This window comes from Polypterus senegalus, chromosome 6 (assembly GCF_016835505.1).
Source record: "Polypterus senegalus isolate Bchr_013 chromosome 6, ASM1683550v1, whole genome shotgun sequence".
NCBI lineage: Eukaryota > Metazoa > Chordata > Cladistia > Polypteriformes > Polypteridae > Polypterus > Polypterus senegalus.
Window position 1 is genome coordinate 95,704,942 of NC_053159.1, and position 25,761 is coordinate 95,730,702.

Here is a 25,761-nt window from a genome sequence, read left to right on the forward strand (position 1 = left end):
ATTAAACTAAAGTGAAGCTATGAGAAAGTCATGTTAAAGTAATGTGTTTTCAGCAGTGTTTTAAAGTGCTCCACTGTATCAGCCTGGCGAATTCCTATCGGCAGGCTATTCCAGATTTTAGGTGCATAACAGCAGAAGGCCGCCTCACCACTTCTTTTAAGTTTTGCTTTTGGAATTCTAAGGAGACACTCATTTGAGGATCTAAGGTTACGATTTGGAATATAACGCGTCAGGCATTCCGATATATAGGATGGAGCGAGATTATTTAAGGCTTTATAAACCATAAGCAGTATTTTAAAGTCAATTCTGAATGACACAGGTAACCAGTGTAGTGACATCAAAACTGGAGAAATGTGCTCGGATTTTCTTTTCCTAGTTAGGATTCTAGCAGCTGCATTCTGAACTCGTTGCAAACGGTTTATGTCTTTTTTGGGTAGTCCTGAGAGGAGTGCATTACAGGAATCTAAGTGACTGAAAACAATAGCGTGAATTCATTTCTCAGCATCTTTCAATGATATAAGAGGTCTAAATTACTATGTTTCTTAAGTGAAAAAATGCTGTCCTAGTGGTCTGATGAATATGCAATTTAAAATTCAGGTTAGGGCGGCATGGTGGCGCAGTGGTAGCGCTGCTGCCTCGCAGTTAGGAGACCTGGGTTCGCTTCCCGGGTCCTCCCTGCGTGGAGTTTGCATGTTCTCCCCGTGTCTGCGTGGGTTTCCTCCGGGCACTCCGGTTTCCTCCCACAGTCCAAAGACATGCCGGTTAGGTGAATTGGCGATTTTAAATTGGCCCTAGTGTGTGCTTGGTGTGTTTGTGTGTGTCCTGCGGTGGGTTGGCACCCTGCCCAGGATTGGTTCCTGCCTTGTGCCCTGTGTTGGCTGGGATTGGCTCCAGCAGACCCCCGTGACCCTGTATTCGGATTCAGCGGGTTAGAAAATGGATGGATGGAAATTCAGGTAACAGTTACCCCTAAGTTTTTTACTTCCATCTTGACTTTTAATCCTAATGCATCAAGTTTATTTCTGATAACCTCATTGAATCCATTATTGCCAATCACTAAAATTTCAGTTTTCTCTTTATTTAGTTTGAGAAAATTACTATTCATCCATTCAGAAATACAAGTAAGACATTGTGTTAGTGAATCGAGAGAGTCGGTGTCATCAGGTGCTTTTGATAAATACAGCTGCGTGTCATCAGCATAGTTGTGGTAACTCACGTTGAGCCTTGTGGAACACCGTATAGAATATCATGTGTCTTTGAGTTGTAATTACCACAACTAACAAAGAATTTTCTCCCTGTCAGGTAGGATTCAAACCAATTTAAGACACTGCCAGAGAGGCCCACCCATTGACTAAGGTGATTTCTAAGAATATTGTGATCAATGGTGTCAAATGTGGCACTCAGATCTAGGAGGATGAGAACAGATAAATGGCCTCTGTCTGCATTTACCTGCAAGTCATTCACTACTTTAACGAGTGCAGTTTCTGTGCTGTGATTTGTTCTAAAACCTGACTGAAATTTATCAAGAATAGCATGTTTATTTAGGTGGTCATTTAATTGCATAATGAATGCCTTCTCTAGAATTTTACTTAAGACGGGCAGGTTAGAGATGGGTCTAAAATTTTCAAAAGCAGAGGGGTCAAGATTATTTTACTTGAGTATGGGTTTAACTATAGCAGTCTTAAAACAGTCTGGGAAGACCCCCATATCTAATGACGAGTTTACAATGTCAAGAATATTATCAATTAGCACGCCTGATACTTTGTTTAAAACACTTGTTGGTATTGGGTCAAGGATGCAGGTGGAGGGTTTTAGTTGAGAGATTATTCTATGTAAATCAGGCAAATCTATCCTGGTGAAAGAATTTAATTTGTTTACAACGGAGTACTGGGGCTTAGGAGGATCCTTAGTGTTGGGGAGATATACTATGTTATTTCTAATATCATTAATTTTTTGATTGAAAAATACAGCAATAGCCTCACAGGTTTTGCTGGAAGTATTTTGGAGGCATTACTTTGTGTTACTTGGGTTTAGCATACGATCAATTGTAGAAAATAAGACTCTGGGATTACTAGCATTGTTATTTATAATCTTAGAGAAATAGCAGCGTCTCTCAAGACGGACAGTGTTATTGTATTCTGTTATTTTAGCCTTCAATATCTCATAGTGGATAATCAGTTTAGTTTTCCTCCATTTATGCTCAGCTCTACGACATGTTCTTTTTAAATCAGACACTGTTTGGGTCTTCCATGGTATAACAATGCTAGATTTTTAACTGTCTTTTCAGGTGCAACTATGTCAACAGCAGCTCTCACTTTAGAATTACATTTTTCCACCTTACTATTTACATTATCTTCGCTATTATAGTTGGCCCTATAAATGGAATGATTGCTTAGAATGTTTGTCATTTTTAAAGCTGCTGATGAGTCAAAGAAGCGTTTTTTTACAATATGCTTCTCATGAATGTTTTCTAACATTATTTCTATATTAAATAGTAGAAGAAAGTGGTCTGATAGACCAATATCAATGATCTGCTTTACATCAACTTTTAGTCCTTTGGTAATTACTAAGTCTAACGTATGACCTGCTTTATGTGTAGGCTGATTAACGAGCTGTCTCAAATGAAAAGAGTCCAGGAGGTTCATGAATTCCTTTACTTTTAGGTCACACTGATTATCAATATGAAAGTTAAAGTCGCCGACTATTAAGAGTGTGTCATAGTTCGTAATTAAAATTGACATTAGGTCCGAGAATTCCTCAAAGAAAGACGCGTTAAATTTAAAAGGTCTATACACGGATAATACTAGACATGATCAAAGTGGGAACATATGATATTATTTACCTGGACTTTCAGAAAGCAATTGATAAGGTGTCACATGAGAGGTTGGGCATCAAACTAAATGAAGTGGGTGATGTTTTTAGATGGGTTCAGAATTGGCTCAGACAGTGGAAGCAGAGAGTGTTGGTGAGAGGAACCTTATCAGAATTGGCTGATGTTAAGAGCGGTGTCCCTCAGGTGTCAGTGCTAGACCTGCTGCTATTTTTAATATATGTAAATGATTTTTGATAGGAATATGTATCAAGCTGGTTAGGTCTGCAGGGGATTCCAGGCTAGGTAGATTGGCAGATAATCTTGAATCCGTCGAGTCATTACAGTGGAACTTGGACAGCATACAGGCTTGGGAAGATTTGTGGCAGAAAAAGTTAATGTAAGTAAATGTAAAGAATTACTAGTAAGAAGTAAAAATTTTAGATTTGATTACAGAATGGAAGGCCTGAAAAGAAAAAGTACACCTTATGAGAAGGATTTAGGAGTCATAGTGGACTCAACACTATCAACAGTGTTCAAAATCCATTAAGAAGGATAACAGAATGTTAGGTTATATAGCACAATGTGTGGAGCACAAGTCCAAGGCCTCATTTGGAGTACTGTGTGTGGTTTTAGTCTCCAGGTAACAAAAAGGACATAGCAGAACTAGAAAAGGTCTAGTGAAGAGCGACTAGGCTCATTCCAGGGCTACAAGGGATGAATTATGAAGAAAGATTAAAAGAGCTGAGCCTTTTCAGTTTAAGCAAAGAAGATCAACTGGAGAAATGACTGAAGTGTTTAAAATTATAAAGGAAATTAGTACAGTGGATTGAGACTGTTACTTTAAAATGGGTTCATCAAGAACACAGGGACACAGTTGGAAACTTGTTAAAGGTAAATTTCACAGAAACATTAGGATGTTTTTCTTTACACAGAGAAACATAGACAAGTGGAAAAAGCTACTTAATAGCGTGGTAGTCAGTAGGACTTTAGGGACTTTCAAAACTAGACTTGATGTTTTTTTAGAAGAATTAAGTGGATAGGAACGGTGAGCTTTGTTGGGCTGAATGGCCTGTTGTCATCTATACTGTTCAAATATTCTAATGCCATTTACTAAGCCAATCCTGAGCCGGGGGATGAAGCCTATTCCAGCAAACATAGGAAGTAAGACTGAAATAATACCTGAACAGGGCATCTTTCCATTGCAGGCAGATGTGAAAATGATAATGCATTTTATTTGCTTTGAACTGCTAACTGCAACCAGAAACTTTCTTTTGTTAAGAGTCTGTAAAAAGTGAACAATTAATTGTGAGATATATCTGTCTGTCAGAGGCAGACAGTTGAAACAGCTGTCTGGTTGGGATTTCAGTTGGATTGAGAAGCAGGCTCTGAAAGGCAGAAATGCTAGATTGTTATACAGTGTTTTTGATTTTATTGCATTTGATAAGCTATAAAAAATGCCATATAATAAAATTATTTCTTCTTTTTGTTTATTCAGAAAATATATGCATCCATATACTGTTCCTTTCTTCACCACCAGCTGTTTTTTTTAGCTTTTATGAAATAACGTAAATAGGACTCCCAGTAATAACAGGAAACTCAGTTGAATTCTTAACTGGCCTGACATCTTTAGAGCTACTAATAACTAACTTATGAAATATAGCAGCTTTGAAGTATAAAAATGATGAAACTCTTCATATTATCATTTTTCATTTTTGACAGTGTGACTTTAAAAAGCAAGTTGTTTACTGGTACCAAAGGCTAGCATAAGTACTTTATTTTCCACTTTTAATGTTTCCTGCAGAGGACACACAGTTTTCCCCAGCCTAACCACACTTGTTTTATCCCTGCAGGTGGTTTATGATACAGGTTAGAATATTTCAGTCTTGCTTTGTGTCCGCCTTTGATCCAGCAATAGTAACAGACTGCTAACACAGCAGATGAACAGATCTGCTCTCTGCAGCACACCATGCTATCCACTTCTAGTCCAAAAGCTGCACTTGGTATTCTGAGCAGCTTTGCTGAGGCCACAGCGCCAGCTATAGGTATTGTGTAACAGATTAAACAGCAGGAGAGCCTAACAGACTGCAGGCAGCATGCTGGGTGATATACATGGAATGTGAGCATTTAAACCCTGGTAAGACTAAGCCACTTGAGAAGATGTAATAGACTAGAAATGAGCCTGATTGTCAGAAGGAAGGAATCTCTATTGGAAGAAGTCAGAAGTTAGAAAAATAAGTTTGTTTATTTGTGTGCTAGCTGTTTCTGTCAGGATCTTAATTGAAATGAAGCAACTAAAATGTGTTGTTAATGTATTGATTTCAACTTCAGCAGAAAAGGAGGAGCATCTGCCCTAGCATATGACAGTCTATTAGTTTTCAGAAAGATAGCAGTGATGTGACAGTTTCCAGTTTGGCACTGAAGTGTTGAGGACCCACCAAATCTTCAGTGTTAAATGACCTGAGAAATCTCTACATGAATGTAGTCCCTAAGGCAGGGGATACAGTGATAGATAAGCTCAAATGGAATTAATATATTGTGTGTTTTCTTCTGTAATGATACCTTGTAAAGACGTTCTTTTCAAAATGTCTTTTAAAAGGTGCATTTTAAACTGAATATTGGTTGATTGAATAATCAAGGAAGTGGATTCAAATTAAATTTGGGTTATTTGCACTCTTCCTTTTGGGCAGCTTTATACAGATACCAAAAATAAAACTGAGAAAAGCATAATCAAGTGCAGAGTGGTGAATTAATAAAAAATACTGAGCATCAAAGATATGAATTGTAACACAACCTACACATTAGTTTACTTACTCAATTAGAACATTGGAAAAAAATTAAAACAGGCCATCCAGCCCACCAAGCTTACCTAGTTTCTCCAAAATAATATTAAATCCAGATTTGTAGTTCCCTAAGGTCCTATACTTTATCGCACTACTTTGTAATTTATTACATGTCTATGGTTCTCTGTCAAAAAAAACAAAAACTTTTTTTAATGCAATCTATCCTTAATAAGTTTCTATTTGTGTAACCCTGTCCCTGTTGCTGAATGTGTTCAAAAGTTAACACCTAGGATCCACTGTACTAATTAATTTCATAATTTTGAACACTTAAATCATATCAACTTTTAATTCACTCCTTCAGTCTTTCCTCCTTGCTCACTTTCAATGCTCCTCAAATCAGCCATGATGCTTTTCTTTGGGCTTTCTCAAGCACTGCAGTGTCCTTTTTGTAATACTAGGGGGCTTTGCTCCCTGCTCGCTTTGCTCGCCAACCCGCATTTTTGGTTTTCACACTCTTAAGATTTTTTTTTCTTTGAATTGTTGCTATTTCATTAGTTTCACTTTTATTTCAGAACTTCTGTAAAAACAATATTTGGAATCTTTCCAGTCCCAATATGCTGAATCTTTTTAATGAGCTCTGTGAGACGTGTTTAATGACTTTGTACCATAATTCAGGATAGGTTTCTCTGTTTGGAATTTCAGCACAGACAAAACAATCTACATCATGAGCAGTTAATAATTTTTTTTTTGCAAACTAACCAATAAATGCATGTGAGATAAACCCCGTTTTTGAAATTCTCTGACTTAAACTTCAAAACCTTAGAATATTTACATACTTCTGACATATCACCTATGTCCATATATTTGATCTCTGTTCGCCTTTTCGTTATTTCTCCGAGTTATAATTTGCCTTTGTGTGCGCTAATGCGATGTTTACTTTCTTTGTTTTGACACTGTCACTTTTTTCTGCTTTCATATTCTGTATGTTGCCCTGCATGTGTTTTATTTTTTGTCTTTTGAATTCCAGTTTTCATTATCTCTAACCTGCTCTGCATGTGTTTGGCCCCCTTGTTTTTTAACCTCTGTATGACGTTTTACTTTGTTTTCTACTCTGTCTTTTATTTCTGACCTCGGTTTGTCCTGCTTTTTGTCTGTGACACCTGGTCCTTGGTGATTATTTTCCCTTTTTCGAGTAATAATTTCCATTTGTTTGCGCTACTGCGATCTTTACTTTCTTTTTATTATACTTTCTAATTTTCCTACTTTCGTATTCTTTAACTTTCTCCACAAGTGTATCACGCCGTTTTTTTTTTTAGCCTTTCAAATTCCACTGCTTTCATAATTTTTAACCTGCTCTGCATGTGTATAGCGCCAATGTTTGTGAACATCTTTATGAAGTTCTACTTTCTCTTTTACTCTCTGTCTTTTAATTCTGAGCCCGATTGGACATGCTTTTTTTTCAGTTCCACTTGTTCTGGGCTGATAATTAATACTTTCCTTATTTTCTGAATTTGCACCTAGATTATTCTTTTTCTTTTTTTCTTTTTTTTTCTCTCTTACGTTTCTGAGTCTGCTTTCTTCTTTGGTCAGTTGTCTACATTTCAATTATGATGTATTGTCGTTATGCATTTTATATGCACTGAGAGCCCTGGATCTGTGTGTGCTCAAATCCTTTAAACGACTGAGTGTTTTGCTGCCCGTGGTCTTATTTGATATTGGTTGTAAGTAGGGCGTGTCTTGCAAGAATCTCATGTTCTACATCCCCGCGAGATGTTCCTGGGTCAATCTCTTGGCACAAAATCTCATGTTTAAGGACCCCGTGGGAAGCTCTGTGGCCAATCTCTTTCGTCTCTTGGGTCTTTTAAGTGTCTTCTGTGATCTTCATGTGAAGATCACGTCTTATCTCCTTACTGTTTCTCTCCAGGATTTTTTTATAATAGAGAGATAGAAACAATTGTTTTGAGTATTCTAGATGAAGCCTCACTAGTGGGTTATATAGCTGAATTGGACTCCATACATCAGGACACTATATAACCTAGTATCTTATTAGCCTTCTTAATCACTTCTCTCTGAATGTTGAAAATGAAGAGTCTACTACCACTCCTTGGTCCTCCTCATAATATGTACCGGCTTCAGATGTCTTGGTTTGCGCTTACTCCATTCCGTTTTCAGCTTTAAATCTAAAATGACATTGCCTTTATTTTTTTAAAAAGCTTAAATCTATGTGGTTTAAGAAACAAAGAAAAACTAAATGGCATTAGGAGCAGAGCAGAGAGCATGGCCAGCACCTGACATCTACCTCCCCCTATAAAGCACCCTTGACTGTTTAGACACTATCTGGCACCAGTTTTTACTGTATAATATTACATTTACCTGTGAAGGTCTGATTGAGTAGAATTTTACTGAGGTATCTTACAAGTTTTGTGTTTTTTGTTTATGTCTGTCTTTGTCCCCTAGCTTTAAATGTATTCTGGGCAATAGTGTATATAGATCATTATGGGACAAACACTAAAGAAAAATATAAAGAGATGATGAAAACACAATTGTCATTTACATGACATTTACATTTATTTTCTTAGCAAATGCTTTTACCCAACGCAACATACAAAAGAGGTTAACATAATCGAGTAACATTAAGCTAGGGCCTGCTTGTTCAGTTAAGCATAATAGGACAGGTAGCTAAAGCTGAGATATAATAACTAACAATTTACAATCACAGATTACAATCAACACCACAATTAAACAAATTAAACAATACATTATCTGACAACATAAAATATTGCAGAGCAAGGTTTTTTTCCCCTTCTCTTTTCAATTCAATTGTTATTATCTTTATATCTGGCTGCTTAATATAGCACCATGCATTTTGAAAGGCAAAGTTTGTAAGAACTGCTTGCTGTACAGAATGTACTTTGTAAAACTAGAAGCGAATTTAAAGTTGTGATGTTCCACTCAGGCCCGGAATTCAGAGTTGCTTGCATTATTCACATGCTTAAGTCAGTGAGAAACTCATTTTATTACTGTAATGTGTGGCAATACCAGGATACCAGTTCAGTTACCTACCTGTCACTCCCATGTGTGACCCTGAGTGAGTCACCTGATCTGCCTGCACTCCAGCTGTAAATGAATATGAACAGATGGGTTGAGGATCTTAACTTGTAAAGTGTAGATGGTGTTCAAGGTGCTATATAAAGTTTGCTTTTACTTATTAAATAACTAGGGGGCTCTGCCCCCTGTTCACTTAGCTCGCCAACCCCCAGGCAGGCGCTACACGCTAGCCACTTGGCGGCTCTGGCACTCGCGTATGGGGATGCGGATGTATAATTTAAACAGATTGTTATTTTCATGGGAATTGTTACATATGCATAATAGACCTAACTATTTTACATTACAGCAAGTAATTAACCATTGTAAAAATAGTAAAACATAAAAAATTGAAAGAAAATTATATTTCATGTTGCGTTATACGTTTTCATTCTGTTTGGCTTTGAAATTAACACGCAAATACTTTTTAAACTTACACTTTTACTGTAAAACTTTAGTAAAAACAATTTTTGGAATTAACTTTTCATCAATGTCGCATTGAATTTTGATTCCGTGTTTGGAGTTACATTGTGACAACACAACATATAACTGCCCGTGAGTGAATATCATTTCTTTCGCTCTAATAAATAAACCGACTTTTTCGCATGTTTGTCCCCGTGATTTGTTAATTGTCATAGCAAAAGCTATTCTCATGGGAAACTGTAAACGTTTTTATACGAATGGCATATCAAGATCTCCTTTGGTGTCTAATGTTATCCGCGGAAGATGTACTACATTACCTTTCTTGTCGCCTGTTAAAATTTTACATGTCATCATAATTGTTCGACCAATTTTTAATACAGCTAATCTTGTCCCATTGCATAGCCCATCAGTCATACATAAATTACACAATAACATCATGATACATCCTTCTTTCAACAGTAATTCAGCTGGTGGAAGACCGGATGGTGTTAATGGTTGTAGATATTCTACAGGATATTGTAAGTTGATGTTTTCATCTTCCATAACATCACCACCAACTGTTTCAGCATAGTCTATTGATACGGATATAATTTGCCCGTTTGATTGTAAAAATTTATAAGAGCTGAGAATGCAGGAACTGTGTTTGACAAAACCATTCACACAAATGAGAGGTGAGAGGACTGTGGGCATGGGCTGTTAATGTGAAATGGTTGAGAGGAGGAGAGGAATGGTAAAAATCTCTTGGCAATAGTCTCATCTCGTCTCAAGATTTTCTTTAATAATAGAGAGATAATAGAGAGATATTGATGTTAGTAGGATAATTAAGTACTCAACATAGTAAAGAGAAACTTTTTAAAAATGTGCTAACTTTGTCTATTTGTGTGTTAGTTAATCCGCTACTCAAAGGTTAAGGAATGTAATACACTTTCTATTAGAAAACCCTGGAAGCTTCATGGAGTTAGGGGTGAAACTAATGGCTATAATTGTTCAGTAGCTGCTAACATATTGCATAAAATGTACCATGACAGTAATCAGTTTCTGAAGAAATATGGTGGCAAACAAGGCCGGATTAAGACCCCCATGTACCCCATTTTTTTAATATCAGGGATAGTTTTCAGCAAAAGAGCAACTTTTGCTTCCCTAACTTGTTTTATTTTTCATTTTGCTGCCCCTCTGGGCTCTTGTTTTGAATGACCGTCCATGTGGACTTTTTCTTTATTGCAGTATTGTGACATATCGGATGTATGACCTCATTAAAGTGACCTATAGGAGACCTACTATTATTGTGCCCAACCCATTTTAACGAACCAGAGCTCTTATTTTTTCTTTTAAATGCATTTTATTTAGGTTGGATTAGATATAATTGTGAGGATCAAAGTGGGGCAGGGGTGTGTTCTAGATGCCTGTAGTGTTGCTGGAAACTTGGATTTTCCTTTTATTAGACTTTTTTCTTCATATATGCAAAGGCCCCTTTGCAAGCTGGATCCTATGGTGTGCACCCTAATGATAGATCCAGCCAGGGTGGCCAAGCAAGATGACAGGGACCTCTGCACCCAAAAACATTCATCAGAGACTATTTCACATGGTCCGTGACACCCCTTTCATATAATAACCTAAAAACTTAAGGTTATTATATACAGTACAGTATATATTGTGTTCTATTGCAAGGTCTTTGTTTTCATTTAAAGCTTTGTTGTACACATCCAAAGCATCTTATAAATCACAAGGGAATAAATGATTACTTATTTCTGCTGCAGCATTGCTATATTACAGTGACAGAGTGGGACAGTTTCAGAAACAGCTGGCAGCTGTGAGGGTTATAGTCAAATGCTTTGGCTACAAGATCTGCCTGATTACATTTTAAAGTAAGCTTCATTTAAATTGAATAAGTGCGCACAGGCTTTTGAATGTTTAAAACGGGATCTTTTCTTCATGCTGCTTGGTTTAGAGGGTAGTACAGTTGTTGCCGATGTGTTACTTTATAAGTCAAGCTCAACCATGCTCAAGCATTCTGGGGTCAAATCTTATGACTGGTCATTAGTCATGTGAAGTCTGCGTGGTCTCTCTGTGGTGTGTGAGCTTTTCCTTCTATGTCCACAATCATGTACAGGTTAGGTTAACAGGCCGTTCCAAAGTGACCATGTGTAAATATCCATTAGATGTGTGTCAATAGGCCATATGATGGGCTGCTCATATCCTATGCCTAATGCTGCTGGGCTAGGCTTTAGCCCTGAGCAATCTTGAATCAGATTATGTACATTTGACAGTGGTATGCTATTTGGTTTAGTACTGGATGAATGATTAGAAATTCTCAAACTTTAAAACAACTTGCTTCCATCCTCTTTGCATAAATTTATCCTGGCTTATTTTTCTCATTATTTGTCATAATAACTGCCTTTCCATGTCGTGGCAGTGAGTTCAAAGTTGCTATTGCTGCATCATTCCTTCAATTGCTGTTATAGTTAGTGCTTCGAGACTATGAAGTAAGTGCAATCACTCCATTATTCATTTTAATCATATCCTCCAGCATAGCACTGAACAATTAATTTCGGAGCAAAATTTGGCTTTAGGCTTCCCTTAATATATTAAGTTTTTCTCTTTTACTTTTTAAAAAGGATTCATTAAATTAAAACAACTATTATTTATTAATATTCGATCAGTTGCTGTTTATTTCTATAGTATATTTTAGTGCAGTTACCTTAGAAAACAAAAGAGATAAATGACTGTTAACATAAAATCCAATCACCTTATATCATTTTAAAATAAATTAATTAAAATAAGTTTGGTAGGGACCATAATTTGACAATCAGACCCCAATGTTTTAAGAAAAGATTTTTATTTTCAATTCCTAAGTGTATGTTAAAATATTAATATGTACCATTCTTGGATTCTTGGCCAGGAAAAAGAATTGACTGAAGTCTAAAATCTGATCTTAGTGAGAAACTGTGAATTACCAAACCCTACAAACATAGAACTGTTCCTTTTTTAGATGCCTTTGCATGTAATTCAAAAAGCACCTACTGTGATCGCCATGTCTGTCTGCCTTCCTGTCTGTCTGTCTGTCGTTCCACATAAAACAGCTGTGCTACCAGTGGACTGGTTTTGTTAACGTTTGTAGCACTTATGTATTGAGAAAATGTGTGATTGAGATGTCTCGAATACAGCACACTGTACAAAAAACTTTTGTAAATTCAGATCCTCCCATTTTGTCGTGTTTTCAAGCTTTTCTGTCTGTGTGTCTTTTTACTGTTAGTTTACGGACTAGTTTACTGTTTCAGATTACCCTTTAGAGTGGCCACATCGATTTGTACATTTTTTACTTTTACTCATCTAACATCCACTCCGGACAGCAAAGGGTATCCCCAGTACTACTGTAAGATAGCTAATTATTGTTGTAGCAGCCATGGATTATAACTCATGGTCTCTTTAAAATAAACAAGTCAGAAAATGTACACAAGGCATAGCATTCAAGTGCATTTGGAGACTTAAACGATTTGAAAGTTAGAGATCTCTAGTTTTTAAATTTCCACATCAATTAGTTATTTATCACATTATGTTTATTAAATACTTTTCAAAGAATGAGTCATATTAAAAATAACACCAATAATGGACTGCAATTACATGCATTATTAAACAGGACTTTAACAAGCCTGGAAACAGAAGAGACAGATATACAGACACAAACAGAGAAACCATGCAGGATGTGCAGGTTTGAGCGTTCAGATAGCCAGACATGTTTATTGTTTATTATTAGAATAAAATAGGCAGATTGTTAAACCTTAGTGTGACTATGCAGACTTTTCTGTTGTTGGGGGCCACCGGGAATGCCACCTAAAGAAATAAGTTTGAAATTTCAACGCTTTGTTCAGCACGCTGTATTTGATATATATCAACAGAAATTCAACATTCCAATCAAATTTCCATGAATTGAATAAGTGTGCTAAACTTTCAACATAATCAGCAACTGACTGTTTGAAGTAACAAAAATGAACTAGAACTAGAACTTTTAGGCCAGTTTACTGATGCACCTGAATGTTTTACTATGCATACATGCATACATTTTCTAACTTTGTAAAAATATGTTATTGATTTTAAGGACTACATTGCAATAATTAAATTATATGTCAAATAAGTTATATAATGCTATATTTTATTCAAAACCGTTTCAATACCCTCCAATCTCCCCTACTCAACCAGAGAGTAGGATAGAAAGAGTGAAATATGGACTAAGTTTGATGTTATTGTTCAAAAATATTGAAGTGTTTAAAAGGTTAGCAGCAATTTAGAATACTTAGCTAATTGAGGACAAGATTCTAAAGAAACTCTGCACTGTTAATCATAATTAAATTACATTTAATAAGTTAAAAAGACATAATTTTCCCATTTATGATATTTTTAAAATGTAAAAAATGTGACACAACTTTATGTGGCAAATGAATATATAGTGATTATGAAAAATCACTTAATACTTCAAAGATACTGAATTTATCTTTTAAATGTCAATATATCATTTTTGTGTATTTATGATCTCTAAGTACTTGAACTGTTAAGATAGTTAAAAAAACTTAAATGATGTGCAAGTGTATTCAAATAAAATAATGTACTGCTATTCAAATTAATCTTGAACTGTGATATTTTGTAGAACTCCTCTAATGTGTTTACTGCATATGTAAGTGATAAGTATGGATTTGTAATTCTCATCACTTTTGAGTACAGTGTGTTTATTTCTTTAATTTGTCTCATAATTTAAGGTAATTTTGAAAGACCTAAAATATACACTGCTCAAAAAAATTAAGGGACTACTTAATTATCACAGTCTTTAACACCAGATCAGTTAAGCTTCAGGCATATCAGTCTGTCCATTTAAGAAGCATAAGCTTCCTTTCGGTGCAAATGAAAGTGACAGCAAGTGCATTGGAGAGGCAGCAGCAAGACAACCCCCTAAAAGGGAATGATGGCCACAGACAATTGCTCTCTCCATATCTTCCCTGACTGATTCTTCTCTAGTTTTGAGATTTGCTGGTGTCCTTGTCTGTACTGGTAGCATGAAGTTGTACCTGCAGCTGATTCAGGTTGCACAGGTAATCCAGCTTTTCAAGGATGGCACATCAATATGTGTAGTCACAAGAAGGTTTTCTGTGTCTCCCAGCACAATCTCAAGAGATACCAGGAGATGGGCCATTACACGAGGAAAACTGGACAGGGCTGTAAAAGGACATCGATCCAATAGTAGGAGCGATATCTGCTCTGTTATGTGAGGAGGAACAAGAGGTGCACTGCCAGAGCCCTACAAAATGACCTCCAGCTGGCTACTGGTGTGCATGTTTCTGACCAAACTGTCACTGAGTATGGCATGAGGGCCCTGTGCTCATAGGCCATCTCCATACAGAAAATACCACAATACTACGCCATTGGTGACCTATTCTCCTCACAGATCGCAGGTTCATACTGAGCACATCTGACAGACGTGAAAAAGTCTGGTGATGCCATAATGAATGTTATGCATCCTGCAACCTCATCCAGCATGACCGGTTTGGTGGTGGGTCATTGATGGTCTGAGGAGTCATAGGGTCACTTGGACCTCCATGTTCTAGGCAACTGTACCTGACTGTTGTTAGGTACTAGGATGAAATTCTCAAAGCCATTATCAGACCTTACGCTGGTGCAGTAGGTCCTGGGTTCTTCCTGGTGCAGGACATTGCCCGGCCTCATGTGGCCAGAGTGTTTAGACAGTTCCTGGATGACAAAGGCATTGATGCCATTAACTGGCCAGCACTCCCAGATCTGAATCCAACTGAAAATCTCCAGGACTTTATGTATCAGTGCCTCTAAAGTCACCAAGTAGTGCTACAGACTGTCCAGGAGCTCAGTGATGTCCTTATCCAGGTCTGGGAGGAGATCCCCCAGGACACCATCCGCCGTCTCATCAGGAGCATGCCCAGACGTTGTTAGGAGTGTATATAGGCATGTGGGGGATATACAAACTACTGAGCCACATTATGAGTTGCCATGATGAAATTCATGCAAGTTGGATCAGCCTGTGATTTCAACTTCTGACTTTGATTTTCAGTATGATGTTGAATCCAGCCCTCAATGGGTTGGTGATTTTGGTTTCTGTTGACTGTTGTTATATCATTTTGTTCTCAAAAAATTACACTGTATTATTATTTCCAGTTTCCAGTTGAATATCTCCTTCTTTGAGATCCGATGTGTGATTTAAGTGTTCCCTTAATTTTTTGGAGCAGTGTATTTCACAACTTCATGCACGGCCATTTAATTTTCTTTTGGACTCCACAATTTTTAGTGCCATTTGTATATGCTTCATATAACTGTCATAGTGGCACAAAGGTCAGCATCTCAAACTTACTGGCTGTCCAAAATTCTGGAAAGAATCTACAAAAACATTTGTTTTAAAGGCTTAGAATCTCTTGCATGTCTACTCTGTTTGATTTTTTTTGGTGTATTGGACTTAGTTAGCTTTGGAATAACCCTTGCCAATACCTTTGACTATGATTTTCTTCCAAATTATCTGAATTTACATTATTTATACAAGCTAGATTTCTGGGCTGCAGTAGAAGCTTTCAATCCATGCACATATACTGGGTCAAAACCCACACTTGTGTAATGTGATGAATAAATAAAATTCTCTAACAAAGCTTTTTTTTGCATACAGAAATAGCAAGGCCACAGAGCTATGACTACTGAATTATGTAAATTATTTCTGGCCTTTTTCAGTTTTTTTGGTTGAACCATAGAATGCTTGAATTTCAAATCATATTCTTTAAGAAAATGGTTTATGGAATGGGGTGAGAAAGGACATGCAGGTGATGGGTGTAACACAGCAAGATGCAGAGGACAGGACAATATGGAAAAAGATGATCCACTGTGACAACCCACTAACAGGAGTAGCTGAAAGAAGAAGATTTGTAGTACTCAAGAGGTGCATTTCATCTATAGTAGTTGCTGATGAGAATGAGCATGGGAGAGTTTCTATTATTGTAGTGCACAATGACAAGCCATGACTATATCAGGGACTGTCCCCACTTATTCAAGATCCACCACACTGCATGAGGGAGCCATTTTCCTTGTCTTTTTGGGCCTTACTTTTGCTCCTAATTTAGGAAGTGTACTGCACTGTAGGAAGCCTTAATAGAAGTGTTATAGTCTGGGATATCCCAAGTAAATTCAAGAAAAGAAAATCATGTTGTCAGGGCAGAAGTTACCACCCCATATTACATCCAGATGAGACCAAACTCGGAGCATTTAACTATACCATTTTCTTTTTCTGTCATTTGTCTTTTTAAGTAGCACATCAGTTAGCCCAAATACCTGTGATTGAATTCTAGCATGGTTAATGTCTCTGTGATGTTTGCATATTTTCAACTTCTACAGTGTGTGAGTTCTACTTACCTCTTATCTCCTGAAGACGAATGGCAAATGTTAACTGCTATTTTTAAATTAGCCTGGTATAACTGGAATTAGTCACATGGATGGCAATTGTGGACTCTTGCTTCATACTGGATCTTACTGTGATACCCTGTGAATTCCTGCAGCTGCTTTTTTTAGGAATTGTAGGCTAAAAATGGTGTATGAAAAGATATTTGGGATTCATTGTTACTCACTTGATGCTTGGGTAAAGCTTTTACCTGCATTAAAAAAAATCTGCACAGTAAAACTAATTTTCTTCTCTGACCTGTTCAGCTGTACACATTCTCATAGTAGTTTCCCTAGAGCCCCATTACTGAATCTTTATTGTGAAGTGTACATTTTGGGAAAAAAATGCTCTGATGTTTTAATTTGTCTAATTTTTCTTGAATTTCTTAATATATAGCTTTTTTATGTCAATGAACTGCATCCTGTGCTATTATATTACCTCTTCCTGTTGCAAACATTTTCCGTTAATACTTTTTTCCTTTAATCATTGGTGTTTAGTATACTTACCTGGTTGATTTCACAATCAAAGTTCTTTTCTTAAACTTGTATGTTTTTGTTGTCTTTAACAGAAACAAAACAAGAACTTGAAGAGCTAATGACTGACATCAAGAAAACAGCTAACAAAGTCCGCTCCAAACTAAAAAGTAAGTACTGTATCTCAAGACATCTGGCCTATGGACTGTTGATTCTGTTCTCAGCTACATTTGAATTATTTTGACACAGAAGGGAGCATTCTTGGTATCTCATCACATAGAGAATAATTGGAAAAAAAAACAGGAGAGTAACAAATCACACAGAACAGATGGAAAACTCCTGCTGCCTTAATAAGACTCGAATGCCTACTTTCTCACTTTCTGTTTAGCTCTTGCATTACTTTTTTGTTTCATACTTTATTTACCAATTCCACTTTTCAGAATGCCAGTTTATCATTTGATGAAAGTCTTATTTTGGTTTTAATCATTTCCTACAATTGCTTCCAGCCCATCCAAAGAATTACTTCTCAAATCAGAGAAGCATTTGTGCCTTTTAGCTCACACAAAACCTGTCCGTCTTCCATTGGTACTTTGTCTCGATGCTGGAGGCTGTTTGTTGGCTTCTGTCTATTCAGGCACCCACTTAATCTTTGCCAGGGCATTGTGCGTAGTAGCTTGTTATGACACTTCAAGGAAGCAAGTACAGGGGAGTAGTCAGGGGTACCAAAGTATCTGTCCTTATCTTCCAACTTTAAACCTTTTCAGCCAAGTGGTTTAAATTATTGTGTGATTTTGATGGGGATCCATTCTTTTATTTGGCAGTGACTACATTACAAATGTCAAAAAGCAACTGCACAGAATGTGTGGTCCAGAAAAAAATCAGATGGGCAAGCATTTGAGCAAGTAACCTGTACTGATATGATGCAGAATTCAACCGGGGTAGTCTCGTCCTGACACCTGCAAAGCCATGAGCACAAATAGATTCAGAAATGTTCAGACTTTCTGGTGGTTTATTTTACTAACCATACTTCACACTATGCAATTTATAAATATAACTACCCTTTCATATAGGAGAAAATAAAATTTGAGAACAGCTGCATCTACGCAAAGAACTCACTGCCTAGTGCATAAACTGTGTTGATGTTTGGTATATTCTGTACCATATTTTACATGTATGTCATATTCTTGGTTTTTCTTTTAGCTGAGTATCAGTGATAAATTATTTCAAAAGGCTATTATTTTATAAATATTTTTTTTTTTTTTACATTTCACTCAATATATATTTTCAGAAACCCCTGCATTCTAGCTTTACAAACTCTGCCAGGCTTTAGATTTCTTTTTCTTTGAGAAGGTTACTATATGCAGCATTTGTCAGGCTAACATAATATAAAGTGTATGATATTTTAGGACAGCTATTTGTGAAAATCTTTGTTAGGGTTCTTTCTTACATTGAACCCAGTGGTTCTAGGACCCTAGAACCCTGAATTTAATAAAGTAGGATTGAGAGTACACATTATGTGTGCATATATGTTTGTATGAATTTGTGAATTTTATAATGGACACTTATTTATTTAAATTTTGTGGACTGAATTATGAATGGTGGAGACACCCACAACCAAACCAAAAACCCTGAAGATCACTGTATTGTCCATTAAATTTTCTAGACATTTTGAAGGTCATGTTAAGTTGCTACAACTGCAGAAATGCCATTGCTGTTCACTGACACATAGCCCATTAAGATCAACATGCACACTTTCATACTACAGCACACAGTCATACATACAGTACATTCACATTATGTGCAACATTTTTTTTTAACCTAAAACAATATAAATTAAATTTCACAGGCTATTTTATCTTACATTTTCTCATGCACATGGCCTTTTGAAAGCAATGACCTTGTTGATGTTTGCAAACAATTTATGCAATGATATTTGTCTATTGTTCTTCATGAAAGTTTCCAGTTACTTTGTAGCATATTGGTTTCAGGTTAAAAGTCAGAAAGCTTAAAACAATATCTAAAAGTTACCAATCACTTTTTGATAATTAATTTCAGGAATTTCAGGTATAGTGAACTGTGCATTTTTGGCAATGCAGCACAAAGTCGCATATACTTTTGTCAATTAAAGTAATGAAGTGTTGTTTTTATATTAGTTTGTTGAGTTCTGTTCAGTTTCTCAAATGCACAATAGTAAGAGTTTCGAAGAAACTGAGCAACAGTATAGTTGTATAGTTGTTTAGTGTTCTCAAAAGACACTATGTAAAATGACTCAAACAACTATTGTAGAGAAAGGTTTCTCAGAAAGTTTGCATATATTTGTTATTGCTTTGCATGTATTTTTATTGCTAGTAATTTGCTATCAATTTCTCTGAACATACTTAACAATATCCACTTATTACAATATTTATTGAACTATAACACTCTTACAGAAAAGAGAAAAAAGTATACCTGTGGCACTTGCAGACATTTCTTTACTTCTTCTGAGAGCAAGCTGGTATTTGTCATTCCATTGCCTGTCTTTTGAGGTCTGATTCAAATTAATGAATCCATGTTTCTTGATAAATCATGACATAAACTTGAACTAAATCTAAACATACCTCTTTCAGCACAGATTTGCGAATAACTGTTAGTTCTTGTGAAAACAGAATCAATGCACATTTTTACTATCCTAAGGCACTGAGCATATTTCAAATTAACTACAGAAATAGTTACAGCCACTACTTGTTAATATTGACTTAATTGTAGATATCATTGCAATTTTTTAGGCAGCCTTCACAGCTTAAGAAATAATACTATATCCCAAAAATGATTGTCCATTCATAAGATACTAGCCGTCCCCCGCGGCTCCGCCCATGTAGTTGTGAAAAAGGACAGTGAGTAGAGCCATGCCTGGTTCCCCACTCCTGATGTCACACTTCCCTCTGTCTCAGATTAGTGCAAATATATTGCTTCTGCAAGTAAACTGTGATTCTTAGCGCGATGAGAGAAGTAACAAAATCACCTGGAATGTTCAAGTAAATTATCGAATAAAACCCAGTCTAAATATGTTAAGTAATTCTCTCGGTCGCTAGCTAAGTGGAGATAAGGTACGCCCTGAGGCTGGTGTGTGAGTGAGGAAGGAAACGCCAAACCCCCCCCCACCCAGCCCGCTGCGTGTCTCTTGGATTCGTGGAAATAAATCAGTACTGCAAGTGAACTATGATACATAGCGCAATGAGAGAAGTCGCAAAATCAGCTGGAATGTTCAAGAAAATTATAGAAAAAAACCTGATCTAAATCCGTTAAGTGTTTCTCTTGTGAAAAACAGACAGACATACAGACAAACAGACATTGGATTTTATATATATAGAGATGCAGGATTCACACACTTGGAAGTTTTTGCATTTCTTTATATATATATCAAATCACAGTGGATTTAATTTGGCTTTTTTGACTTTGGTCAATAGAAAAGACATTTTAATATCAATGTGAAAACAAATTTCTGCAAAGTGATCTAAATATAAAACACTAAACAATTATTATAAGTATTCACCTCCTCCCCAAAACCCCCATGTGGTAAAGCTAAATCATCACTGGTGTAACCAGTTAGTTTTAGAAATCAAATGATTATCTCGATGGAGATCTCCTGTCTTTGATGTTATAATTGATTGAACTCTAAATTCTCCTTATCTGGAAGGTCCACCTTGAGTCTGAATGGTGGATAAATCTACACAGTGAAGACAAAAGAACACACCAAACAACTCTGTGAAAACGTGACGGAAAAGCACAAGTCAGGTGATGGATACAAGAAAATATATAAATTCCTGGCATAGAGCAAGTCATCCACAAAAACCAAGTGATTGTGCAAGAAGACTAATGAGAGAGGCCACCAAGACACTTAACGAGAACTCAGAGACAGAGTTACAAGCTACAGTGGCTTAGAGTTTATTGTGACTGTGAATACAACAACTGCTGCCCAAGTGCTCCACCAGTCACTGCTTTATGGGAGACTGGGAAAGAGAAAGCCACTATTAAAAAAATCAGACAGAGGACACTCCAGCTAGAGTTTGCTGGATGGCTGATGGTAGACTGAACTCAGCTTTAAGAAAGTTCTAGCATCTGATGAGGCCAAAATTGAGATTTTAGACCATCAACATAAGCTAAACACAGCCCATTATGACAAATACACGATACCCACAGTGAAAGATGGTGGTGGCAGCATTATACTTCTTGGGATACCTCTCTGAAGAAAGGTCAGGAAGGCTTGTGAAGATGAAGGGTAAAATGAATGTAGCAAAATAAAAGGAAATCCTGGAGGAAATCCTGAAATAGTCTGCAAGAAATCAGCTACTTGGGAGAATATATTATATATTCACCAAGGACAACGACCTCAAGCATGTTGCTCAGAACTCTAGGGATCAATATGCATTCCTAGTTAGTTCCTGCTCAACTGGAGTCTACATGCCTTCCTCATGTTTTTTTTTTTTTTTGTTTTTTTTTAACTGGGTACTAAAATTTGTTCCCACATACCAGAGATGTTCTCTCTTAATTGACTGGTGATGCTAAATTGTGAAATTGCCTGGCATTATAATGCTGTCATATACAGGGTTGGTCCCTGTGACAACCTCTGGTTTGTCAGTAGACTGCAAGGTAAACATGTGGACTGGTGAACAGTGGCAATGAATGGCAGATCACTTTCAGCACCATGGACAGCTTTGACTATAAATAGTTTTGCTGGCACAAAATTTAATTTGGTGAAGTACTGTATTTCAATTTCAGTTATATGATCCTGCAATTTTTTTTTTGGTCTGTCTTGTTCAGTCATTTAATTCCTGGCCTCCTGCTGCTCAAGGAGCCTTCTTTTTGTGCTATTATCATTGTCAAAAATCTAACAATGAATAATTTGTACTTTCATATAACTCAGATGAAGAATAACACCAAAAATGAAGTGTTAGTAACTGTTATAAATTTTTTTTTAGGTAGATTGATAGGGCTACAAGTCTACTTAATTTGAAAAGAACAATCAAACTATTATTATTATGGCAAGATACAGCATGTCTCCTTTACCCTCATTCTGAATACAGTAGCATCCTCATTGTGTCACTTCAAATGTTCCCAATGGACACACACATAAAATTTATTTTCCCAAGAAAAGGGTGTAGTTTTAGTGAAGTATTTCTATTTTCAACATTTTCCTGGTTATTTGATTTCAAATAAAAAAAAAGTGAAATTACATGTTTAGGAGCCTTTGTCATATTAGGTTACCCAGTATTAGGACAGTTGGGTTTTCTTGGAAATATAAATAAATTAATTTTCTGCATAGGGAGTGACACATAATAGCTAAGGTAACAGACTGCAAAGCTCTAGATGTCTAGTTAGCTCTTAACTCACCACATGAGTCTGAGCCAATTACTGAATATGAGGGTGCACTGCCGGTAGGAATATGTCAGTGATGTGGTTTGTAGGTCATGTTGGTTAAACATATTAGCAATGTAAATACATATAAGTCTATCATTTGCAGGGGTTTGCTTCTTGTTTAGCTAATGCCCCAAAAGTCTTTCTCACTAATTATATCATGCATTCTTTCTCTACTGGAGTGTTGCCGTGTGTCCTACATTTGTCCAGTGTTTAATGACATTTCATAAAAATTTTATACAGCTTCTTTTTTTTTCTTATTCATATTTTTATCAGAAAAAGCAATGCATGGACAGTATTCCAATAGTCCTTTCATTTGCACTTAGCAGTGGGATACGAGAATATGAATACTAAAATTATAACAATTAAAACTTATTTTCACTGTGTGCAGGCACAGTGCACTGTAAACAATTCTCAGTTAAAACACAAGTATAGATTGTACTAATTACTCAAAACAGAGCTATTACAAAACAAAAAACAGATTTGTTAAAACACATGGAGAACAAGTTAGAAACTGATTAAACTTAGCCAACACCATTTGTCCATTAATTAATTGATGAACTATGTCCTTTTGACAACAGTGGAGATTAAAGTTATAAAAGAGAAAGTCAAAAATAAAGTCACAGTCCTGCAGACCTCAGTCAACTGGCCACCTTTCCCCTACTGTGTTTTATAGTGGTGTCTGTGCTGGCCATCCAGTGTGATGAGATAATCTCTATATCTTTATGATTCCAACGCTCCTTTATCTGGAATGATTTTCCGTATGCAGGAGAGCAGCCTGGCAGTAGAGCAGTTACTGCAAATGCCACATCAGGATATTAAGAAGAGAAACAGAATAGAGGAGGGTTAGCAATGGTTTATAAATATTATACTACTTTTATTTCTGAACTAATTAACAAAGTGAGGTGAAGTGTGTACTGCTAATAAGCAGCTCTAGTCAGGGTATGCTAGACTAAAGTAGCGAGTCTCCAGCTGGGATTTAAAAGCTCAGACTCTTGTCCCATTGTTAATTGTTCTTTTAATGACAAACATGCCATTTTATATTTTTCAGCACAATAACTTAAAGATCACCAAGCAGTTGATGGGAAAAATGTTTTAGGAAAAAGTCATTTCTGTATTAGTCAGAATTGTATTTAACTTAAATTGCTGGTTTAATGTGTCTTTGTTGTTGGGAGTAAATAATGTGAAGCTCCACATACTATTTTACTAAAAATAATTGATTGGTAATTTTCAATGCAAACTAATAACATACATTTGTTCCTGCTGTTTTTTTTTACTGATAATAAAATAAAGAAATGCAGACAAACTTATATTTTATTCTTTCAGTATGAGATGTGATAATATTTACTATGAACATAGACTTGATGATTTCTAAAATAATTTAAAATAGAAAGCTGAATGCATCCCGTTATTACAGTACAGCTAGCAAGATTACAGAATACAAAATTGAAGAAAATAAAACAATGTATATGACTGAACGTTGCAAGGGAATGATTTTCTATTTATTATGTGTTTTAGTTTTGAAGGACCAGAATGCTTCACACATAATTCAGTGAAATGTGTGCATTAATTGAACGTGCACTTATGAAAGTATAGTATGTTGTAATTTTTCAAAGAATACTCACAAAAACTATTTCTGCTGTCTCCTATATATACAAAGTATGAATTTTCTGAATAATTAATTATGATCACTACTAACAAAGAGTAAGCTAATAATTCAAAATGTCAGTGATCCTGATGCAGAGTAACAGTTTATCTACTAAGGGTTAAAATCCATTGTTTGCAGAATGCCTTATGAATATTTTGAATATTTTTAAATTAAGCTATATGTTTGCCTAGAAATAATTGTTTGTCCTTCAATCTTAGCTTTTAAAGTATCCTAAAATTCCTCTACTGTGAATTGTTTTCATTTTTAAAATCCTGGAGGCTTTCTCAGGGATTAGTGAGAAGTATTTAAATCTGTGTTAGATGGAACTGACTGTTTTACTACATGCTATACCCTTAATACACCAACATATTTATAAGCAGAGATTAAGAAACCCCACAGAAGCAAATGGAAGATAACAAAGGAATAAGTTTGGAAGAAATAGTAAAAAAAAAAGCACAAACTTATTCACCTCTTTGATAAAGTCTGACCAGTAGTTAGAAGGGAACAAAACTGTGCACTGACTAGAGAAGTTCCAAGTCCTGGGGTCTAATGTATAAACGGTGCGTATACACAGAAATGTTGCATGAGAACTTTTTCACGTTAAAATCGCGATGTATAAAATCTAAACTTGGCGTAAAGCCATGCACATTTCCACGGTACCTCATACCCTTTCTTACACAAGTTCTCCGCTCGGTTTTGCAGACTGGAGGCACCCAGCGTCAAAGCAGTGCTACTGTTCCTGTGTGGTTACCCTTTCTTTTTCAGATTCACATCCCTGACGTGGCTTTATAAATATACTGAAATTAACCGCATATTGTTTATTAGTTTAAGGCATCTGATTATAATTAATGTGTAGCAATATAATGGTCCATAGAATAGTCAAACTATTTTAAATACAATAGCTGCTTTAGTGTTGTTACTCTCACTGCTCCTTCTTCTTCTTCTTTCAGCTGCTTCTGTTAGGGGTTGCCACATCGGATCATCTTTTTCCATATTACTCTCACTGCACCACTCAGAGTATTTATATCACTGTATCTGAATGTGAATCACAGCAGCAGCTGATCAGAAAGAGAATTATCAGTATACTGCATCAAGCACACGCTGCCTCAGCCATTCGCTATTTAAACTGGTCTCATCCGACCAATGCTTCAGAGCCTTTCCTGTTCGGACCTCGCGGTTCACAAACAGTTTCATCCCAAGAACTTTACACGCACTCAATAAGTCCATCAAGTGCTCCTTGTAGAACGCTTTGTACTTATAAGTACAATTACCTCACTGTAAACTTGCGATACAGTTATAATATTGCACAACTTGAGGCACTTTATAAAGCGTGTATTTACATATGATAACGATATCATTTTTAAGATGAAATGCAGCAAAATATGTTCATTATATTATACAGATAAAACTTTAACTTCATGTAAATAATCTATATTGTTAATAATTAAACATGTGAGGACACGGTGCCACAGTGCTAGCAAGGAGCTGGCGCTCTGTTTACAGATTTTTCCTACCTCGTGCTGTATTCCTACTGGGACTGGCGTGACAATGGAAGGATAGATGGATAGAATAATTAAACATTTACTACAAAGATATTTCAATGTTCCTTAAAAGTTTTGAAGAATTTGCATTCTAAGCTTACAGATAGCTTAACGTCCATTACAGAGCTGATTGTGTGGCAATTGGGTATTTGGAGGAAGAAAAGGAAGGAC

General features: G+C 36.2%; 1 protein-coding gene across 1 annotated transcript in view; it reads left to right on the plus strand.

The window, feature by feature from the left end:
* LOC120531301 (syntaxin-1A) overlaps window positions 1-25,761 on the plus strand; it is a 375,272-nt gene that overhangs the window by 217,355 nt on the left and 132,156 nt on the right. The window contains exon 4 of the mRNA XM_039756579.1: window positions 17,103-17,177. Coding sequence (XP_039612513.1) covers window positions 17,103-17,177 — 75 coding nt within the window. The remainder of the gene's footprint in view (window positions 1-17,102; window positions 17,178-25,761) is intronic.